Source organism: Lissotriton vulgaris, chromosome 6 (genome assembly GCF_964263255.1).
Source record: "Lissotriton vulgaris chromosome 6, aLisVul1.2, whole genome shotgun sequence".
Taxonomy (NCBI): Eukaryota; Metazoa; Chordata; class Amphibia; order Caudata; family Salamandridae; genus Lissotriton; species Lissotriton vulgaris.
This window is the reverse complement of record NC_141694.1, coordinates 1,655,645,273-1,655,659,493: the sequence shown is the minus strand read 5'-3', so window position 1 is coordinate 1,655,659,493 and position 14,221 is coordinate 1,655,645,273. Positions and strand designations below refer to the sequence as shown.

Below are 14,221 nucleotides of genomic sequence, written 5' to 3'. Positions count from 1 at the left end.
CCAGGTGTCCCTCCACAAAGGCAGTATACGCCTGCAGGTGGAACAGATTAGTGGCATGGTGCACAGCAAAGGCTTTGGATCCTCTTTCGGCCCCTCTTTCTGAGGTTCTTCTCTTCTTCTTTCTCTTGCCCAGCAGGGCTCTGCTCTGGGCACTATCAAGGGCTACCTTTCTGCTCTTTCAGCCTTTTTGAGGCTGCCTGATCAACCTTCTTTGTTTAAGTCCCCTATTGTTAATCGATTCTTGAAGGGCATCACACATACGTACCCTCCTGTTCCCTTTTTGATGCCTCAGTGGGACTTGAACTTGGTTCTTACCTTTCTGATGTGCGCTCCCTACGAGCCACTTCACAACTGTCCGTTCCCGCCTTCTTACTTTGAAAACTGCCTTCCTGGTAGCCATCACCTCTGCCAGGAGAGTGAGTGAGCACCAGGCTCTATCCTGTAAACCTCCTTTCCTTTCGGTCCATCCGGACAAGGTTGTGTTGCGGACAAGGCCGTTTTCTGCCCAAGGTAGTCACAGCCTTCCACATCGGGCAGTCCATCACCTTGCCCACCTTCTTTCCGCCTCCGCATCCCTCAAGAGAGGAAGAGAGGCTTCACCGTCTGGACCCAAAATGTGCGCTCTCTTTCTATCTAGATAGCACACGCCAGTTCTGGGTGGATGACCAACTCTTTGTTGGTTACGTGGGCGCTAAGAAAGGAAAAGCGGTACACAAACGGACCATCTCGCGGTGGATCATATTGTGTATCCAGGCGTGCTACTCCTTGGCTAAGAAGGAACCCCCTGTTTGGCTGAGGGCTCATTCCACTCGAGCCACGGCGACTACAACTGCCTTGGGCCCAGGAGTGCCCTTGCAGGACATTTGCCAGGCAGCTACGTTAGCCTCGCTGCACACGTTTGCAAGACACTATTGCCTGGACAGCCAAGTCCGGAGGGATGGCTTCTTTGGCCGTTCCGTCCTCCAGGACTTTCTGGTGTAATTATTGGTTCGCAGACCCACCACCAGTTGGTATAAATAAATAAATAAAATAAAAAAATAAAAATATTGCTGGGGTATCTATTCTAAGGTAAGGAATCTATCACTAAAGTGTCTCTTTCAGATGCACAAGTTACTACTTGTGTAACGATATATCTGTAAGAGACATTAGTTAGTGATAGATTCCTTACCGACCCACCCATCCTCCCCGTTCTGCGAACCGATATCTAGGGTTAAGGTCATCCCCTTTCAGGGCCCTAGTTTCAAGGCACCAGTGTTGGGTTTTTAGCATAGCTTTGCGTTTCTTGCGCGGAAAAGCTGTGTCTAAGAACTGACATCAGCACGCGGAGGCGGCGTCTAAGTACTCCGACGACGTCATCACGGCGCCGACGACGACGAACGCGGAGCCGCAGACGACGCCTACAGACGCGCAAGGGTACTGTTACGCCAAAATTTCCGGATCCAGTTTCACGCCTGGGGATATTCTAAGGTAAGGAATCTATCACTAACTAATGTTTCTTACAGATATATCGTTACACAAGTAGTAACTTGTGCAATAAGCAATTTAATTAACAGATATGATGCTGGTTTTAGAAATTACATTTTATTTATTTTCTTAGTGCTTCTTCTGGGTGCCCATGTTGAAAAGAGTTGTCATTCTGCCAGCAAAGTTGATGTAAAATTATAGTCCTTCTATTTTTGCAAAATGTACCGGTTTTTGGTTCTCAAGATCTGGTCACCCTATCCAACAATTACTGACTCCAGCCATCCACGATCAGCCTGTGTGGCTGTGTCACTCCTCTTGCCAAGCCTACACCATACATTCAGCAGCAGAATGTCAAAGGTGGTAGGGGGACTGCTTAGCCAAATGGTGGGGGGACTAAGAGTCATCTCATCTAGAGTGAGGGGAGCGCGACCAACTGAAAAGTTACTCCGGCCTGATTATACCAAAACTTTCAAGATTGTACTCGTGCCCTCCACCCCCTGTCTCAAAAGGGCCCCCACTGCGAAGAACCATTGTGGCAGTCGCACATCAGCTTGTCAGTTTGCTTGCAGTGGGTGCCTGCTTGGGTCATTCCTCTTAGGCTGGGGAGGCGCAATACTGCTGACCTCTGCTCCGACATTCAGACTTTACCCTTATAGCAGCAGGTCCTCAAGGCATGACTTGCACTTCTCGAACCTTCGCCCCTCCTTCACCTGAGGGCCTGGCTCACTACTTCCGGTCGGGGCTTTTCCTACTTCATCATTTTGCTTGCTTTAGTCTCTTAAGGGGGACACTGTATAGACACTGCTGCTAATTCATGGGTGCTCAAGCTTCCGGTTCTGATCTTCCACCTGACAGCTCACTGAAATGGAGTCCTTGAGGTGTCTTAAATATGCTGTGATTGGGGAAAATGGAGGGGCCCCAATGAGACTTGACTAATACATTCATCTGTAAGCCACACCTCCAAACGTTTTTTTTTGCTCTTTTAAAAAAAAAGGTGAAATTGATCTGTTGTAACTTTGCATTCCAGTTTGTAGGGTTTTCATAACCATATACTTTAACTTTAAAGCATTTTGTGTACTAGGGCTATTTGATAAATTGCCAGGCTCATTAGCATTAAAATCATAAGCAAATGTAGGGGAGCCAAGGAGAGAAACGCATCTTAAATATGTGGAAAAGAAGGTACTTTTCAGTTGTACTGTAAACTTGTCACTGATAAATTCACGAAGTAACAAAAGCTTTATAACCGTGGACTTCCCCTACCCAAAGTTATTACTATTCAGTTCATTTTTTTCTGTAATGATCAGTGCGGTACAAAAGTTAATATAATGCAATTTTCGATGTTTGAATCATATGAAGGAGTAGTTTAATGTATCTTAAATTGTTATGTATCTGTTAGACAGATGTATTCATGCACTTTACCACTAGTATAAACGGCAGGCTAATAAACAAATCGTGTATTGTGGATGTCATAAGTGTTACCGAAAGTACAGTTTTGTTATATCCCATCATGGTTAAAGGTTTTCTTTTTCTTTAAACTTTAGTCTTTGCTTTTTTTTATTAGTTGTCATGGATGATGACGATGACTGTCTCTTCGATCTTATAGGGTAAGTTGCCTATTCGTTTTCTTATTATCTGACTGTGATAAATTATCGGGTACTGTATCTCATTCATCAGATCTGGTACATATTTCGAATGAACTCACTATGGAGGTAACTTTACATACTTGCCAATTTGTATTATTGGTGTCAAGCAGTAGTGGTGAAAAGCAGTCAATGAAAGGCAATGATAAATAGAGTATGGGGCACAGAGGAAGAGTGATAAGATGTAAACATTGATGTGTGGAAGTTAAGTTAAGTAAAACGTTGACTGCAATGTGTTTGGCAAGAGTGCGGATATAATGCTCCCACAGAGCTACTTTATAGCATGTGAGTAATTACAAAATAGAGAGAATCTAATGTTTTATAAAAAAAACGTTACACTTTTCAGCAGTTAACAAATGATATATATAGAAACCCTAAGTACTGTAGAATGTACTATTACAAACAATGCTGCCCACAGAACCTATTTTGGTTTTGAGCAGGTGAATATGATAGAATACAATATATATATATATATATATATATATATATATATATATATATATATATATATATATATATATATATATATATATATATATATATATATATATATATATATATATATATATATATATATATATAATATATATGCTCAGCTTGATTGCAATAAATAAGTTTACAATGCATTCTATTTCCCCTTGTTTATAGCGATCCACAGGCACTGAATTATTTTCTACACGGACCTGGAAATAAATCTGTGAGTAATTATAATGTAATATTGGAGCCTTGTTTACAGATTTTAAAGGAAATGATGTAAACCTCAGATGTTTAATATGTGTTACGGGTATGTAAAGATAGTCTAGATATGACACGTAGCATTTTATCGTGAATCCTAATATTGAAAAAATAGCGGAGTAGTTACTACACACACTTGGGTATCATTGATCCCCAGTCCATTACCCCCTTTTCCATGAAGGCCCTGCACTCTGGCCTTAGGACCTATTTTCGCCATCCATTAAGAAGTGAGACATGAGCTACAATTAGATTTTATTTTTCTCCGCCTGGAGTTTTGCACCCTCCTTCCTTGCCTTGGGAAATGTTCTGTTTTACTTGCTTCAAGAACCCTTCACTCGCAAGGAAGATGTGGCCACAGGAAAAAAAGAATACGAAATTCCCCCCTTTGGTCCCTTCTCCTCAAACAGCTGTTTTTGTGGCATGCTACTACAAACTGGCTTTATTTTTGGCTGACAGTTCGCAGTTGCTGACCTACTCAGTGTCTCCATAGGTTACATATATCATGGCAGTTTCTGTCCACGTTTATTTTCTTTCTTTGTAGTTTTGCATAGCTCGGACTAGACCCAACAGTGTAAATGTGCTTTACAATGAGAAATCTGAAAGATACAATAGTGCTAAAGTAGACATAGGTGTAATTGAAGCAAGTCAAATAACATGTAGTCACTTGCAGGAGGGACGATTCAAGGATAAACACAACAGGGAATTCCAAACAGAGGGAGATTCAAGGACAACAAAACGGGGAATTCCACACTGAGAGTTCAAGGGGCAATAGTGGTTTACAGCTGTGAACTCTTAAGGGATCAACAGTTCCGGTATCTTCCCGTTGGCTTTTGTTGGAAGGTTACCTTATACCTCCACGGAGGGCGTACAATCCATTGGACCAGAAAGGTAGTTAAGTAAGTACTTTTGATCTAGTAGATGCTACAAAGTTAGGGTTTATACCGTCCTCATGGGAGACTGAATTCCATATTTGGTGCATTTCCTTAGAAGACTGAAATGGCTGGAATTGTTTTTGTATTTTTTTAACCCAGCAGATTTTAGGAGTAAGAATTCAGAGCTACATAATGAGTATCAGCTTTGGAATAGCAGGAGTTTTTCACTTCGATATTTCGGAGTGCCACCGTATATGGTTTTGTGGGTGATGCACGTTGTTTTGAATGTTTATCTGGTTTCAATCTAGAGCTAGTTGAGGTAGTGAGCACAGCCGTGACATGATCAGAACATCTTGCTCCTTAGATCAATCTTGCTGCAGCGTTTAAGGTTGCTGTCATTTGGACCAGGTCGGATATTGGCCATCCAGTGAGCTGCGCATTTCCGTAGTCTTGTCTGACAATAATAAGGAATTGTATCGCATTTAAAATCTGATTTTGGGGTGAAGGTCTTGAAATTTCTTAAAATAGTTAAGTGATGTTAAGCACTTCTGGTTTTGGCATTCATGTGTGCTTAAATATTTAGATTCTTCCTGCTGGTTATCCCGAGTGATTTGTGCCTTTGGATTGGAAGCTGAAAATGTCTATTGAGTCTAGCTAGTCTTGCACCTGGGTTTGGGGGGAGAAGGGTAAGGAGGAATTCTGTTTTCATTGGGTTTAGTTTGAGGTGGTTGGTGGACAGCCAAGCTTGAATGTCCTTCAGGGTTGTGTCTAAAGGAATGATGCCTTATTTGGAAGACATTTTCGGGTATAGTGGTGTGTCATTGTCTTGTAGATCGTAGCAGGAGTTGGATCGTTTCAAAATTGCATTTAGCTGTTCCAAGTACAGGGCATAACGGATGAAGGACATACCTTGAGCAATTAGAGCCAAATCAGATAGTGATTTGTTACAGATAGTGATTTGTTTAATTTATGTAGGTGTGAGCAGTTCTTTGGTATAAGGAAAACCATTTAAGGCAAATGTCTTTTATACCCATTTTCTCTTCAGCGTTGTCAAGTAGGATATTGTGTTTGACTGTGTTGAACTTCATGGACAAGTCAAGGAATATGATTAGACGGGTTTCCTTCGTCTAGGAGGCGAAGAATATTATCCATAATGAGCATGCTACAGCCATCTCTGAAGAGAGATTGATGAATGTCAGCAGCTAGTGATCGGCAATGTTTCAATTGAATTGAGCTGAAACGCAGTTTAATCATTTTCATGAGAAACAGGATGCTGGTCATTGGTTGGAAGTTTTTAAGGTCGTCTGGGTCTGCCCCTTGGATTTTCAGGAGTGGTGTTACCTAATCAACTTTGAAAAAATCAAACACCTCACCTTGGGCCAGCGAAGAGTTGATCAGCTCGACCCAGAAAGGGAATATGTGTCTGTTTTTTTTATTAAGGAGCATGGAGCTGAAAAATGCAAAGAAGGGAACCTAATGATCAGCCTTGTATAGAAACCAAGATTTAATTCAAACCTAACTTGATATAAAGAATACAGTGTTTTGTAATGCTGCGCTTGTAGCGTCGCTGAGCATAGAACTGTCCTAAGATGTCCCTAATCCCTTAGGGCCAGCTCCCACCTTCTCCATCCATTTACTGGCGTATTTTTCTCTATTATCATTTTTTAACACATATAGCTCCGCATATAACTGCCGGATTGTACACTGGTTACTCCGTTCAATATAGTCCATCATTCTACAGTGGTTAAACCCTAACTGGCCTCCTGCTTTGTTTGCCAGATAGCTTCTTACCTGCAGATACTTAAAAAAATTGTTACCCATTATCTCATATTTCCTTTGTATTTCCTGGAAGTGCAACCCCCTCCCCTCCCCCCCCTTCAATATCCAATAAGTCCCCTATCTTCTTAATCCCCTTGTTATCCCATTCCTTCATGATTGTATCTCTAAAAATATCTCCTGGAAGTGAATGATTTGTGTACAGTTGGGTGTATCTATTATATCTGCCTATTCCAAGCTTTTTTGCCACCACCTTCCACACTTTATAAGCCACTCGTAGATTCTTAAACCTGGTATGTTTAAAGTAACCATAATCAACTGTGTTTAGTAAGCCGTTCTCAGCATTCCCCCCATCAGTGCTCTATATACATTTGTGAATCCTTGTCTCCCAACCCGTTGCTCAGTTCCCCCTCCTCCTAGGAGCCCTTGAAAATGTTGCAGGGCCGCTGCCCAATAGTAAAGTCTGAAATCTGGGGCACCCAGCCCCCCTTTTCCCTCGGGAGTACCATGAACCGATAAGCTCTTCTGGTCTTCCCTTGTGCCCAGATAAGCCTATTGAGTATTACTTCCAGCTTACTAAACCATACATAATCAAACAAGCACTGGCGTTGCCAATAGGTCTCGCAGTAGGAAAGTTGGAGCTATTGGTTTTGTAAATGACATTTTATATTTATGTTTTGTGATTTACAATGCCAATACTTTTAACTTTAGCATATGTGACACTTTTAGTATTTGTAATCACATGTTTTGTATTGCCTTTACTTAGATGTATTGATATTACAATTAACATTGGCTTTTAATTTTTTTAAATAATTAATACTTAAATAAAAGCGATTGTAATTTTTAATGGCAATAGCTTAAACGTTTGTAAATATCTGTTGTGAAGATTATGTTCAGTGACTAAAATCCAAGAACAGAAGTGAAATATTAACATTTTTTTGTCACATTTGCAATAAAGCTTCAAACATTGAGAGAACATATTTGAACCAGTGATGCTGTGGTAGTGCTGAGTGATGCTGTGGTGTTGCTGAGTGATGCTGTGGTGCCCCTGAGTGATGCTGTGGTGGAGCGATAGATAGATAGAGGGCGATAGATAGATAGACAAAGTGACAGCGATAGATAGATAGACAGAGTGAGGGCGATAGATAGATAGACAGTGAGGGCGATAGATAGAGTGAGGGCGATAGATAGAGTGAGGGCGATAGATGGAGTGAGGGCGATAGATAGATTGCTAGAGAGTGAGGGCGATAGAGAGATAGAGTGAGGGCAATAGATAGATAGAGTGAGGGGAATAGATAGAGTGAGGGCGACAGATGTGTGTGTTTGTGTGTGTGCGGTTGTGTGTGTAGTTGTTTGAGTGGTTGTATGTGTTTGAGTGGTTGTATGTGTGGGTGGTTGTATGTGTGGGTGGTTGTATGTGTGAGTGGTTGTATGTGTGAGTGGTTGTATGCGTGTATGGTGGTGGGGTTGTGTGTGGGGTTGTGTGTGTTTGTTTGGGGGTGTGTGTGGGTGTTTGGGGTTGTGTGTGGGGTTGTGTGTGTGGGGTTGCGTGTGTGTAGTTGTGTGTGTAGTTGTGTGTGGTTTGGTGTGTGGTTGTGTGTGAGATTGTGTGTGTGGTGTGGTTGTGTGTGTGGTTGGGTGTGTGGTTGTGTGTGTGGTTGGGTGTGTGGTTGTGTGGAGGCTAGCCAAAATGACTACGTGAAAGTTTTAGTGATGGAAAAACGACTTTAATAAATGGCCCAAAAATAAGCTATACAAAAGACATAATTAGTTGGCCACAAACCAGCAAACCTTCTGAAGTGAGAAACCTCTAAAAAACTGCAAATTTTGTTCTGGCTTAGTTCAACTGCTGATTGCCATCTAATAGTCTTTATTGATATTTGAGTGCCTTCTCGTTGCCCAGCAGCAGGCAGTCCCAAGGACTGATCCCAGCCTCTGCTCCTGCTGTGTGATGAGCACTGACACGAACTTCAAAGGACCTGGATATGCTTGCAACCATCATTTTCTTTGGTGGTTGCTGAGGTTGTGTCTTTCTGTTTGTTTGATGCTTATGGTCGTATTCAGTCAGTGTATTGGCCAACAACACCGTACTTGTTTCCACTGTTTGTGCATGTCTACATAGGGAAAGATGCATGTTTAATAGTAACTATGGAAGGTTCACTGCATATCATAATATCCTTGCACATCACGCGCACCTATTAACGCTGTGTCTCATTGTAAGGATCTTTACGCGTTCCTGTTTCCGCGCCTCTCTTGCACGTCGTCTGCATAGCCGCATGCGCGTGCATCCCTCACAGGGTATTAGCTGTATGAAATGATTACATCGATTCTTCTCAAGCATCTGAAGGGTTTAATGGAGTCGGTCCCAGCCCACTTTTGCTGACGCTCAGTTAATTGAGGATCGTCTGTGTCTTGAGAGGAGGAAGCCTCTTCGGTCACCAGCAGATGCTGACACCTCATTACCTCTCGGAGAAGCCCCGCACAACTTCAAGTAGATTAATACATTTCATAAAAAGGATAATGCTAATGGATAAAGTGGTTTGTATTCTGTCTTGGGTTATGCTTTAATAAGCTCGGAAGTGAAAGAGTCAAGCAAATGCAGAAAACAGAAAAGAGAGCGATGAGGGGTGACAGCCTGGCACATATGATGAAAGAAAACAAAGGGAGGAATTAGACCGACAAACTGAAATGAAACAAACGGGTAGGCAAATAATCTGGAGAGAGACACAGTTGACACATAAAGATATAGAGAAAGAGGGAGCTGAGAGAGAAAACAGTACAAGAGAGGGCACGTGATAGCGTGAGAGAGAATTAGGGAAACAAGAGTGGCCGGGAAACTGAAAGTACGGCCGGCCAGCCATGAATAACAAGCAAATGCAGCAAACAGAAAAGAGAGCGATAAGGGGTGACAGCCTGGCACATATGATGAAAGAAAACAAAGGGACGAATAAGACAGACAAACTGAAATGAAACAAACGGGTAGGCAAATAATCTGGAGAGAGACACAGTTAACACATAAAGATATAGAGAAAGAGGGAGCTGAGAGAGAAAACAGTACAAGAGAGGGCATGTGATAGCGTGAGAGAGAATTAGGGAAACAAGAGCGGCCGGGAAACTGAAAGTACGGCCGGCCAGCCATGAATAACAAGCAAATGCAGAAAACAGAAAAGAGAGCGATGACGGGTGACAGCCTGGCACATATGATGAAAGAAAACAAAGGGACGAATAAGACAGACAAACTGAAATGAAACAAACAGGTAGGCAAATAATCTGGAGAGAGACACAGTTGACACATAAAGATATAGAGAAAGAGGGAGCTGAGAGAGAAAACAGTACAAGAGAGGGCACGTGATAGCGTGAGAGAGAATTAGGGAAACAAGAGCGGCCGGGAAACTGAAAGCACAGCCGGCCAGCCATGAATAATTAGGGGAGGAGAAGCCGCAGAGCACACGCTGGGAGAAGCCCTTTGATGTGGTGGCGGCCGTGAAAAAATGCAATTAGGAGGGAGGGAGGGAGGCTGATGCGTGTGCTTGTTTGGTCACGTGATTCACATGAACTCGAAGAAAACCGCACAGAAAAAAGCCTTAGTTTGACGAGTATTTTGAGCACTAGAATTCTCTCCATTTTCCATTCCTGCAGAATGGAAAAGGCGAGACCTAAAAATAGTGGTATCGCTCTAAAAAATACAAGAATTTCGGAAACGTGATAATTTTGATCACGTTTATGCGGCCCATTAGAATCAGGTGTAAATTATTGATCCTTTCTGTATTTCCTTTTACTTTTTCTAATAGCGGTTCCATGTTTATTCTCACAAGGCTATCTAAATCGGTAGTCACATTTATCCCAAGGTATGTTGCTTCAGGTACCACTCTAACATCCTGGTATGTTGTAAAGCTGTTCTGCACTATCTGAGTCTTCCCTTTGTTATTCAGATATCCAGCTATCGCTCCAAAGGTCATTGCCTCTTGCTCTATTTCAATTATCGCTCTCCCTGGTTTCGGTGTTACAATAGCCACATCATCCGCATATGCGAAAAGTTTATACTTATTTTCTTGCAGCCTAACCGGAGAGATGTTATTGTTGCTTTCTAGTCTCCTTAACATAGGGTCCAAATATAAGGCGAACAGCAGCGGCGATGCTGGGCAGCCCTGCCTAGTCCCACGTTTTATCTGAACTGCCTTTGTGTAACTTCTTTTTTTTTTTTTTCATACATTACACACCTTGTATTACATATATTATACATTTGCCAAATAATTTTGAATTTATAATTAACCATATCTGGTTTGATGAGACTACTCCTACTATACATGGCCATAAAAAAAAAGGGAAATTATAAAATACATTTACACAATATCCACCTAGGCTTATGGTTTACAAATATCTATATTTCCTATAACATTTAAAAAACAAATAGGTTCCTATATTGCCATAGTCTCTTTCCATTTCGCTATTGGCTCCCAAATTTTTAGTCCTAACTTTCTTCCCCTTTTCCCCTTACGTTTATACGTAAGGGGAAAAGATTATACATGCCTAATAAATTGGAAAGCCAAGTTTGCATTACTGGGGGGGTCTTATCCAACCATGCTCTTGCTATTGTCAGCCTTAATACTCCGGTTGCAATAAACGTAAATTCTTTATAGGTGTGATCTTCCCCCATATCCCTCCCCAACAAAATTAACAGCGGTGTCAATTGTACTCGTAATCTTAAAGTGCTACCCATAAAATCTTCTACATTTTTGATCATAGTGTGTAGCTGGGGGCAGGTAGCAAATATATGAACAATATCTGCATCTACTGCATTACAGCGAGGACAGGTGTTACCAGTCTAACCTCCCCATTTAGCTATTCTGGCCGGAGTGTGGTACAGCGAAAACAGAGTCTTGTAATGCTGAGATTGGAGGGGACCCGAGCATAAGATGGTACGAACCAGGTCAAGTGATTCCGTAAAGCTTTCAGGTTCCCCCTCCAATTTTTCAACCCATTTGTTACTAAATTTATTCATGTCATCCACCTTCCCTTTTGCAAGACTTGCATATAAAGATCTTATCGTGCAATCCCCTCCTAATATTATTTTCTCAAGTATTTCATTACGGCCGAAGCCCGCTGCTCCACCCGCTTATTGCTGAGAAAGCTCCTTATCTGCAGAGATTTAAAAAAATCCCTAGTTCCAATACCATATTTACGGGTAAGATCTTCAAATTAGACAATCCCCTCTTCATCCATTAAGTCCCCGATCTGTATTATCCCTTTTTGTGCCCACCCAGCCATTGTTAAATCAGCAAAGACTTCCGCCGGGAAGGATTTGTTCTTATAGAGCCTGATATACCTATTACATCTTCCTAGGTTCGCCTTTTTTTTAAAAGCATTCCATATCTTAACTGCTGCTTCTACAGTCTTGAATCTAGTCCTTTTGTAGTACCCAAACTCTACTCGATTTAATAAACAGTTTTCTGTCTCAACCCCCAGCACTGCTGAATACACTTCCGTGGACATGGTCGTAACTCTTTGCTCGAGTCCCCCACCCCCAATTAGTCCCTGCATATACTGTAATGCTGCTGCCATTTGGTACATTCTAAAATCAGGGGCCCCCCAGCCCCCTCTCTCTCTCGGAAGAGACATATAGCGATATGCACGCCGGGTCTTCCCATGTGCCCAAATAAATCTGTTGAATACATTCTCTAACAAATTAAACCATTTAACTTAAAAAACCAAGGGAATAGTTCTAAAAAAATTAAGAAATTTGGGCAGAATCAACATTTTTATCACGTTAGTGCATCCCATCAGGGAAAGATGGAGATTGTTCATCCTCTCTAAATCGCTCTTTACCTTCAAAATTAATGGATTCATATTACTCTCCACTACTGCTCCCAGGTCCGCCGATAATGTGACCCCCAAATATACTGCCGAGCTGACCACTCTGTTGTCATCGCATCTAGCGTGTGTGTTTTTTATAATCTGCGTTTTGGCTCTGTTCAAACTATACCCAGATATCTGACCAAACACCAGGGCCTCTGCTTCCACCTCTTTTATAGCTAGAGTAGGGTTCGATGTTAAGATTGCTACGTCATCTGCGTATGCTAGGGTCTTCACTATACAAATATTTACTCTTACTGGTGGTATGTCCACATTAGTTTCAAAACTCCGCAATAACGGCTCAAGATATAGCGCGAAAAGAAGGGGCGAGGAAGGACACCCCTGCCTGGTCCCCCTAGCAATTTTTACTGCAGCTGAGAACCCTCCATTAACTCTGATTCTGGCAGTAGGGGTGATATATAAAGCCTGTATAGCTTTTATAAACTTTTCCCCTATCCCGCACCACTTCATAACATACCACAGATAGTCCCAGGAGACCCTGTCAAACGCTTTCTCAGCGTCAAGAAAAAGCGCTGCAGCAGGGTCTCTTAAGACACCTACAGAATCAAAGATGGTAACTACAGTCCTAACATGTTGGGTTGTCCCTTTACCGGGTATAAACCCGTGCTGGGTGGGGGTTACCAGTTGCTCAATAATTTTTGCCAATCTTTTTGCCAGAATTTTAGAGTATATTTTTACATCTGAATTCATCAGTGTTATGGGTCTATAGGACCCTGTTGCTTCTGGTGGTTTACCTTTTTTAAAAATAACAATAATATCAGCTCCGCCCCAGGATTTCGGAGTAGATTCCCCTAGTTGTGCTTGCAACAATGTGTAAAACATAGCTACAAGTAGCACATCCCTAAATATTTGGTAGAATTCGATTGGGATTTGGTCTGGTCCTGCTGCTTTCCCTGCTGGTAGACTTCCAAGGGCAGATTTTAGTTCTTCCAACTGAAAAGGACCCTCCATTATCTCACGATCTTCTTCAGGCAATATCGGTGGTAAAATATTCATAAAATAGTTTTCAATATTTACCGAGCTTGCTATATCCTCCGGGGTGTATAAATCTGAATAAAACCTTCTAAAGACTTCCCTTATTAAATTAGGATCTATACCCAAATTCCCCTGTCCATCCCTTATCTCTTTTATTGCCGCTGCAGCTGTTCTCTGCCTAGTTCTTATTGCTAATACTTGCCCTATTCTCTCTCTATATTCGTATGTTCTTTCCTTTTTCGTTAAATAATTATCTGCTGCTTTCCTGGCCAATCCTTCAACAGCAGCGGCTTTCAATGCTATAATTTTAAATAGATGTTCTTCTAGTGATAGCTTCCGTACAATTGCCCTACGCAAATTATCTTCCTCTCTTAATAACTCTTTTTCTATCTGTTCTCTCTTATCCCTTTCCCTCTTCTGCCTTGCCAGAACGAAACTCATAGTTTCTCCCCTTACTCCAGCCTAAAAGTGTCCCAGATCACCCCTGGGGATGCTGTCCCTCTGTTGATATCCCAGAAGTATTGTATCCATGGAATCATATGCTCCCTATATGCAGCATCCTTTTTACAAAGCTCTCTCGAAAGACCATTGCAAGGGTGTTCTTTGTGTTTGGGTTATTTTAAACGTGCAAATCAACGGGCTATGGTCCGAAATAACCCGTGGGAGTTTTTCTATATGTAAGCCAGGAAGTAAGGTAGTAGAAGTTAAGAAATAATCCAGTCTAACCATTACTTTGTGCAGTGCTGAGTAGAAAGTACTCCCATCCAAATATGGGTGTATCTTTATCCATGGATCAACCAAGGCATTATGAGAAACCATAGCAGCTAATGCATTATACACCTTCTTCTTCCTTCCCCGATATGACCCCCCAGGCTGTATAAATGA

The 14,221-nt window shown here is 41.8% G+C and overlaps 1 protein-coding gene across 4 annotated transcripts in view; it reads left to right on the top strand.

The window, feature by feature from the left end:
- The window catches only part of BICRAL (BICRA like chromatin remodeling complex associated protein), a 744,270-nt gene that overhangs the window by 271,560 nt on the left and 458,489 nt on the right, over positions 1-14,221 (top strand). For all 4 annotated transcript variants that reach the window (XM_086927816.1, XM_086927818.1, XM_086927815.1 and 1 more), the window contains 2 exons: positions 3,026-3,068; positions 3,753-3,801. In XM_086927816.1, the coding sequence (XP_086783942.1) occupies positions 3,031-3,068; positions 3,753-3,801 (87 nt within the window). In that variant the 5' untranslated portion in view covers positions 3,026-3,030. The remainder of the gene's footprint in view (positions 1-3,025; positions 3,069-3,752; positions 3,802-14,221) is intronic.